The following is a 9,046-nucleotide window of genomic DNA, read 5'->3' on the forward strand; positions in this document are numbered from 1 at the left end:
GGCAATTTTGAACCCCTTCATGGGTTCGGTTGACCATGACAAGTTTGGCCAGCTACTTAACATGTTTGGTCGACCATGACCAAAATGAACTACATGTTTGGTCGATCGAACAGTTGGGGTGTTAGACACGTGGTGATTCAGTCGACTGATGACACTATGTTCAAAAGATGAACGGTTGACCGTGTGAAGTCAAAGTGTTGACTTCTTTGACCGTTCGGTCGATCGTGACATTTTATACTACCACAGTTCAGTCGACCGAGGCTAAGCCTTTTAAGCCAAAAGTGGTTCGGTCGACCTAGCTTACTATAACTAGATTGATTTAGTCGATCAGAGCCCTTTCAAAGTTCATTTTAGGTCTTGATTTTGATAAGTAGTCACCCCTATTCATATACTTATAACTCTTGAGTTATAGGGAATTTTTTCATGAGGTACTTGGGGACCAAGAGTTATTCTACGACCTAAGCTTTTAAATTAAGGCAAAAAATCTGGCGTCGATCGACCTTCGAAGTCAGGTTTAGTTACCAATGGTCAGTTTATGACCTTTTGAGCATTTAAATCCTATCATGCATGCAGATGCATTATTACTGACCATAATATATTACAGACCCAAAATGATTAAAATATTAAATACAAATAAAAATAAATAAGTCTTCATTTCCTTTGAGTCACCATGCATCACCATATGATGTAAGACTGATCTAGCACACAAACACAGGGCATAGGCGTGACACAAAAATATTTGTCATTATCAAAACGGGATATGACCTGTAAGGTCAACACCTTTTATTTATTATTTATTATTATTATTTTTTTTGTTGATTGATTTCTTTTGAAAAAAAATGAAAAATAAAAAGAGCTTTAAAATGACGTCGTCTTGCCCGCTCATTAACCAGCTAGCATTCTCCGTTCAAAACAGCGCCAGTCTCTAATGCTGTAACTAATCTCCGAGCCTCCACAGCCTCGATCGAGACCCACGGGAAGGCGCGACCTCAGGGTTTCTAGGGTTTCACGGTGTCGATCTATCATGTACAGAACAACAGCTTCACGATTCAGAGCTCTCAAGGTCAGTAGTAACGCTGCAATTTTCTGGAACCCTAATTTCAGCTCAGTCTTTTTTTTTTATCAACAACTTCCATTTCTTGCTCAAGTAAGTATTAGAACCATCGTCAGTTCGATCGCTATAAAAATGAATCTGACTCGCTATCACATGTGCTTGTAAATTATGTGTTTACAAGTCTTTCGTTGATATCTTGATTGTGCATTTGTTGAGTTTATAGATCCAGATATGCATTAGTGGTGATTTGAGATGGTTGTGCGTGATTGCCGTGTAAATAAATAAGAATCTGGCTGGTTGCAGAGAAAATGTTGGAATAGGGAATAAATCAAATTATTGACTTGGATTTTCATAAGGTATTTAGGAAGCCAGAAGTTCATAAACTTTGCCTAGGTGAGCCTACTAAAATTATTTGGGTTACCTTAGGGTTTTATTTTCAATAAGTGTAAATATTAGAAACTATAAGAACTGATATTTCATTCTATTTTTAACCCCTGTTTTGTCACTGTCCAAGAAGGCAATAAAATTTCTGAGAGCTTGGATGGTTTTGCTTGTGTCTGCACGGGGTGCATTGTGGAGAAATTTTGGACCTGTTTAGTTGTGGAATACAATTTTATTTTTCATTTCCAATTTTCCAAAAAATTACAAAAATGATTTTATGGTTTTCTAGTTTTCAAACTTTTATATTTAGAACTTGAAAACAATGAGGGCATTTTGTTGTTTTTGTTGTCTAAATATAATAGAACTAGAAAAAAAAAAACAACTTTTTTGTCATTTTTTGAAAAATTACAAATAGAAAATAAAAATTGCTGTTCCCAGCTAAACAGACCTTTTGAAAGGATGTTTTCCAAGTTTCTTATTCGAATGTTGAAAAATTGGAAAACAAAGTGATATTTTTATAATTTTTTAGAAAATTAGTAGTGCAAAATAATTTTTCTTCACCATAGTTGTCAAATTGATATTTGAGTTGTGAATTGAAATTCCAATTTTGGAAATTGGAAATTGAGAATTAAATTGAATCGTAGGATTTGGTACAAATTTCCAAAATCAGTTTTAAATGGCAAGCATATATTGATATACAACCAAGAAGCAAATTAGTTAAATAAATTTAAACTTTGACCATAAAAAAAAAAAATCATATTTCATGTGTTTCTATTCCCTAAAATGAAAAGTAAGGGAATGAGTCAAGAAATATTAACAAAAAAAATGAGCTTTAAGCTGTTTAAGGGTAAGAATCAAGAAAAAAATAATAAAAACTAGAAGTTTTAGTGTTTATCAACAATTAAAAACCTAATATTTTATGCATATTCTTTCTTGAATTAAAAATAGAAAAAATAATTGACCTAAAGAATGATAATAATAGAACAAACTACTAACCAAAGTTTGATCATAAAGCCACAACAAAACATGGGTACCACCTTTTTTTTTTTTTTATGCTAGGCATGAAAACCACTTAGCTAAGTGTTCTGCCTCTTCTTCTCAATGGCAGAAAACTATAATTCTCGAAGAGTTAAGAATGGTTTTATGAAGGCAACATAAGAACTAAAGTTCTATTTTCTATTTTCTCCTCTTCTTTAGTACAAAAATTGATGAGGACGAGGGAATGTAATCGTGTAAAGATAAAAGAAATAAAAAAGAGAAAATTTTTTTTTGGTCTTTCTAACTACTAGGGTCTATTAGGATATGATAGGTCCAGAATTGTTGTTAGATTCATATTGATTTGTTATATTCATGAGGCGAATTGATAAATTCGGCAACAATTTAGTTGTCTTTAGATTCACTAGTAAGATTTGAATCGATTTGGTGTGGAATGATGCGAATCATATGAATTGAATAGTGAATCATAATCGAACAACTATGCTATTCACTACTAAAGAGGACGGTATGACTTCCATGAGTATTTCAATTGTCTAACATGCTCAATAGAAGATAATTTTGTATGAAAGAAAGCCAGTGTCATTCCATAATGCTTGTGTGGTGTTAATTATGTTTGTTTGTCTTTCAATTTCGATTATCTAACACATTCAATAGAAGATAATTTTGTGTAAAAGAAAGCCATTGTCATTACATAATGCTTGTGCGGTGTTAATTATGCTTTTTTATCTTTCAAGTTGTATGGAGGAAGTAGGCCTTTTTGTTTTGTGTTTTGGTGCGTAGCCTGATATATTTGAAGCTCTGTGTCTAAGTAGGGCCGTGCGGCTAATAGTGTGCCTGCTAGACTTGCGAGTTCGAGTGCTGTTGCTGCAAGGCCATCCTCTTCAGGGGGTTTTTTAAGCTGGTTGACTGGGGGACGGTCTCAGTCTCTTCCTCCCCTAGACTTCCCCTATCAGGGTGTTACACTGCCACCTCCACTACCTGATTATGTTGAACCAGGCAAAACCAAGATAACAACTCTACCTAATGGTGTCAAAGTGGCCTCAGAGACATCAGCGGTATGTATTCGGTTTATCTTTCTCACGAAACACTTGTTCCTTTTTATGACTTCTCGTGTGGAAGTGGATTAAGTTTCTATTGTATTTTCAAACTCCCTTCTGGTTGAGCAGAAACCCACAGCATCAATTGCATTGCATGTTAATTGTGGCTCAATGTACGAGACACCAGTCTCATTGGGTGCTACACACCTGCTTGAACGCATGGCTTTTAAGACCACTACAAACAGGAGTCACTTGCGCATTGTTCGGGAAGTGGAGGCAATTGGTGGCAATGTCACATCCTCAGCTTCTCGGGAGCAGATGGGTTACTACTTTGATGCCTTGAAGACTTATGTTCCTGAAATGGTAGAGCTGCTTATTGACTGTGTGAGGAATCCTGCATTCTTGGATTGGGAGGTCAATGAACAGGTAAAGCTTTGTCATTGTGCCATGCATCTGCAACCATTTTTTAAGCCATGCTGGCTGTTATCTTGGTATTGAAACAATATTCCACCTCATACAGCTGCAGAACGTTAAGGCTCAGATTGCAGAAGCTTCCAACAACCCTGAAGGCTTGCTCATGGAAGCAATTCACTCTGCTGGATATTCTGGTGCACTGGCGATTCCTTTGTTAGCCCCTGAATCTGCTTTAAGTAGATTGAATGGTACAATTTTGGAGGAATTTGTTGCTGTAAGTCCAGTACTATTATATGTTTTATATAAGCTATCTGTTTCTTTAGGCAATTCCTTCCCCGCTAAATTCTTTTTAGTTATTTGCTGGTTTGTTTATCGATATTTGCATTCTTAAACTGAGGTGTTCTATGTAATTTTTAGGAAAATTATACTGCTCCTCGGATGGTACTTTCAGCTTCTGGTGTTGAGCATGAGGAACTGTTATCCATTGCTAAACCACTTCTATCTGACCTACCCAAAGTGCCTTCCCAAGAGGAGCCAAAGTCTGTGTACATTGGAGGCGATTACAGATGTCAAGCTGATACAGGGGTGTGTATATAAAATGCTTCGTATTATTATTATTTTTATTTTTATTATGGTTATTTTGTTTTCTGCTGATTAATTGTTATTTTTGCTTATATGACCAGAAAACATATTTTGCTCTTGCATTTGGAGTTCCTAGTGGTTGGTGTAACATAAAGGAAGCTGTGACTTTAACCGTTCTTCAGGTACTGCTTTTTGGTAGTGGCTTCTGAAGTTGTTTCATATGTTTAAATCTTTTTTGTTTGTTGATTCCTAAAAATTGTTGAATAATATTTTTTGTAAAATTGTGGCTAGGATTGCTTTATGTTCATGTACTTTATTACTTGCAGCTGCTTTTTGTTTTTCCAAACTTTTGCTCCGTGTTTCACTGGAAGCTATAATAAATCTAACCTTCTTGTAGATGCTGATGGGAGGAGGGGGTTCTTTTTCTGCTGGTGGTCCTGGTAAAGGGATGTACTCACGGCTGTGTAAGTTGTTAATGCATATGCTTGGTATGTGATGGGTGTATAATGAGCCTGGATAAAAGAAATACACATCTGTATGCATTTTAAATGCCCTTGTTTGTATAATATATGCATAATTTACTTACTGCGATTGCACCACAGAAATGATAATCATGGTTTGCGATATTGTTTGGTCATTCTTTCTTCTTGCTTCAGGTTCACTTTGTTTGCAATATATCACAAAAACTAATTTTAAATTTGTTCATATTTTTGTAACTTTTTCGTTTTTGCTCTAATATCCTGGGCAGATCTTCGCGTCTTAAATGAGCATCAAGAATTTAATTCATTTTCTGCATTCAACAGTATCTATAACGATACAGGCATTTTTGGAGTTCTAGCTTGTACTGTAAGCCACTTTTTGAATCTTACTACTTTTTTAGTCACCATTTTTTTGTGTGTTTTCAGTTATCTGCATCATTATGCATTTGTGTTTCTGATTTCAGACCCCTGATTTTGTTCCCAAAGCCATTGAAATAGCAGCTAAAGAACTTATTGCAGTAACAAAACCTGGAGAAGGTTAGTTAAATTTTATCTCTGTTGGGATTTCTTTTTTTCTTTTTCTTTTTCTTTTTCATGTATGCATCCAACTCAGCCTTTTTCTGATGTGCCCTACCCCTCCCAATCTGGTGTTGTAGTTGATCAGGTACAGATCAATCGTGCAAAACAGTCAACAAAGTCTGCCATTCTGATGAATCTCGAGTCCAGAGTATGTGACCATCTCTCTGCATTTTATTGTCTGTAAATTAAATTTACATATGACACTATTATTTTGATACATATATCTTCATTTTATGTGCTTACTGTTGTGGTGCATCCTGCAGACTGTTGCATCTGAAGATATAGGTAGACAAATTTTGACATATGGAGAAAGGTATGATCTGAGTAATCAGAATCTTTTTTTAGGTTACTTGTGGACCATGCTTTCCTGTGTATTTGTGCCCCAATATTTCCTCGTGGATGTTTCTGCATTTGTTTGTCTGCATGATACCAATGGCCTCTATATGTTGTTGGGTTAGACTGATTTTGTTCTTGTACGAGAATGGATTGTTGAGATTTGGGCTTGGCACCTTGTCAGTCTGAAATTGCTGTTGGGTTAAGGATGCTCCATTCTTTTGCTGGAAAATATTGTGGTTACAGACCCTTGATCCTGGTAGACAATTTCTAAAAATGATCATTCTAAGTACCAGGAGCACAATCATGCATCAAACTAGCTTTCTAGGATCTAGATTTTGACTTGAAATAGGACTTGTTACAGTGCCATTACCCTCTCCCCAAAAAGGTACCTTATTAGGGTGTGCAGCGCCCACACCTATGAGCCTTTAGGATCTTGCAACCATTTCCGATGTGGGACAGAAACACCCTTTTGGTGCTTGGCGAGACACCCTGCCTACCCCTCCTGGGTGCTTGGCGTGTCACCCTGCCCCTAGGGCACTTGGCTTGAGTCGAATTGAGTCAGGTTGGCTCTGATACCACTTTATCATGGGGCCATTACCCTCTCCCCAAAAAGTACCTTTTTGGGGAGTACTTTTTGGGGAGAGGGTAATGGCCCCGTGATAAAGTGGAAAATTTTCTTGCTACTGTTTGGAGGAGAAGATTGTTAATAATTAGACCAGCTTCTCTAGGAAATAGCCATAGGAAAGATGGAACAGGTTGCTGACCTCCTTGACTGGGATGAGGTTTGCTAATGCTGATGGTGGCATGGTTTTATTAGATAGTCCATTCCCATCTCTAATAGGCAGCTCATCCAGTTTCCATTTTTCATTTGAAAGGCCAAAACAAAGTCAAGGTTTGATATTTCAGCATGAGGATGAGGGATTCTTGTTTGTGTCTTGTTCAGCTGATTCAGACAACAGCTGTACCTGATCCATGTTAAAAGCGCTCTATGTGAGGTTCACTTCTTAGATGTGGGTCAAAATAGTGTTGGAACCTCCTCAACGCTATAATAGCTGATCCTCTGAACATCCCTGACGAAAGATGTCCTTCCCTCATCTGGTGAAATTAATCCTGTTTTACATGGGGCTTGTTTGGTTGCTGAGAATAGTTCTTATTTTGCATTTCCAGTTTTCAAAAGATATAAAATTGTTACCTTATTTTCCAGTTTTCAATGGTTGTATGGAAAATGAACAAATTGTCATTTTTTGTAATTTTTTGGAGGATTGGACGTGTAAAATGAGGACTGTTTCGACCATTGAATAGGTCCCAAGTATGTCTCAGCATTCATTCATGAATTCAATTTTGACTGTAGGGTTTCTTTATCGGCTAATTAGATTCAAATTTCTCAAGTTAAGTTTTTTTTTTCCATGGGCGATCTGATAAAATTATGCTGTTTAGTTTCCTGCACTTCTTGTATATTCATGGAAGTGGAAGGATTTTCATTTCTTATATTCACAAAAGTGGGGACGTTTTTCACTTTTTTAAATTACAAATGAATTTCATTCTGTAGGAAACCTGTGGAGCATTTCTTGGAGGCTGTAGATGCAATTACTCCAAAGGATATTGCCTCAATTGCACAGAAACTCTTTTCTTCTCCTGTCACAATGGCTGCATATGGAGATGGTAACTACCCCATTCCATGAGAATTCTTTTTTCTATTTTTGGTCTCACTAGCATTCTGTGGTGATTATTTGCCTTTTCTCTTGATTGGCAGTGCTAAACTTCCCAAGCTATGATTCAGTCAGCAGGATGTTTTCTTCAAAGTGAAACTGCTTCCTCGTTGAAATTTAGCTGGCACATGCCTTTTGTTCTTAAATTGTTGGCCATTCGCACATCTTCAATATTCTTAACAGCCTGAAGCTGTCAAAAAATAAGATGGGAACTTGGATGTTGTTTCTGCTAAAGCAGTAATATGGTGATCCTAGCTAGCAACATTTTGATGCTCAATTTGTTCCGCTATGGGTATGGGGTGTATTTATCCATGTCAGAGTTGATAGTCCGTAATGAATCGGTTTCATTTGCATGTTTAATAATGTAATCTCGAAGTACACTACGGGAAATTTTGCATATTTTTTCTCTTCTGATTTATCATTTCTATGGTTATCCTTAAGCAATTTATAGCCTTGATGATTAAATTTTCATTAATTTAGAAATTACATGAGCTGGAGACTCAGATGCATTTGTCCAACAGCGGGAGCAATCATGAACGGATTGCTTAGTTGATTAGTTGATTTCCTGTTGTAGCTGAGTTCCTGCTCCAGATGGTGACTCAGAAATTCAATTGTGCACTTCTTCAATCATATCTTTGCATATTCATTTTATTACCCTGAAGAAGAGGAGAAACTTAAAAATCATGCCACAAGTTGCGATTGAAGTTGTTGTAAGATTACTACTACACTACTTTTTCCTCTTTAGCTCCAGGGCTCTGCACTTGAATTCTAATGTATCAAATCACTTTTGTGTTTTTCCCAAAAGAAACTCATTTGGGTCCACTACACAGGCAGTTCCAGAGCCAGACGAGTAGCAGCAGCAGCAGCGGCATCCGCAGATGAAATTTTGTTCATCAGGGACATCATTTTAGCTGAGTTATGTTTCACACTTTGACAGGGACATTTTTCTCCCACGGGAACTACAAGGATTTTACCTGAAAAAATGAAAGAAAAACAAAGCAAGAAATTCGTTTGTTTTTTTCTCTATTAAATGCTATAAAAAAATATAATTCTTTTTTAATAACTAAAAGTAAAGAAAAATTAAATATTAATGGTATGTAAAATCAAAATTCAGTTAATTGATTTGATATTTTTTTTTTATGATTTTTTCTTATTTTTTTTAATTATTAAATATAAAAATATAAAATTTTAAATATTTTTCTTTGCTTAATATTTTTTGAATTCCATATCAATTCATAACCTTCCGGTTCTACTTTTCTTCTTTCCCTTCCAATTGAAAAGGTAGAGATGCCTCTGTCACCTGAAAAGCCATCCATTTAAACTGGCGTGTGTTGCAAACTCACAGGGATTCCGATTTTGAATTTGAATTTTACAAGAAATGTAATATAATATTTATTAAAATTTATATAAAATTAAATTTAAAATTCCAACATACAGCCAAGTGGATATTAGTTTTTGAACCAGAAAAAAGATGCATCC

General features: G+C 35.9%; 1 protein-coding gene across 1 annotated transcript; it reads left to right on the plus strand.

Annotated features, from left to right (window-relative positions):
* The first annotated feature begins 876 nt into the window (after positions 1–876).
* LOC131157510 (mitochondrial-processing peptidase subunit alpha-like) lies at positions 877–8,011 on the plus strand. The gene is made up of 13 exons (XM_058111719.1): positions 877–1,063; positions 3,244–3,486; positions 3,598–3,894; positions 3,989–4,156; positions 4,300–4,467; positions 4,566–4,646; positions 4,862–4,928; positions 5,213–5,310; positions 5,408–5,480; positions 5,600–5,670; positions 5,786–5,835; positions 7,408–7,520; positions 7,612–8,011. Exons 1-13 carry the CDS (start codon positions 1,025–1,027, stop codon positions 7,662–7,664), a joined length of 1,521 nt encoding a protein of 506 aa, XP_057967702.1. The 5' UTR covers positions 877–1,024; the 3' UTR covers positions 7,665–8,011.
* Positions 8,012–9,046: the final 1,035 nt, after the last annotated feature.

The sequence above is a fragment of the Malania oleifera genome, chromosome 6 (assembly GCF_029873635.1).
Source record: "Malania oleifera isolate guangnan ecotype guangnan chromosome 6, ASM2987363v1, whole genome shotgun sequence".
Lineage (NCBI taxonomy): Eukaryota > Viridiplantae > Streptophyta > Magnoliopsida > Santalales > Ximeniaceae > Malania > Malania oleifera.

Excerpts from the sequence above, each read along its gene's own strand:
- LOC131157510 (XM_058111719.1), top strand. The coding sequence starts at position 1,025 with ATGTACAGAACAACAGCTTCACGATTCAGAGCTCTCAAG. Across the intron at positions 1,064-3,243 it reads CACGATTCAGAGCTCTCAAG|GGCCGTGCGGCTAATAGTGT; the intron begins GTCAGTAGTAAC and ends GTGTCTAAGTAG. Across the intron at positions 4,929-5,212 it reads AGGGATGTACTCACGGCTGT|ATCTTCGCGTCTTAAATGAG; the intron begins GTAAGTTGTTAA and ends TATCCTGGGCAG.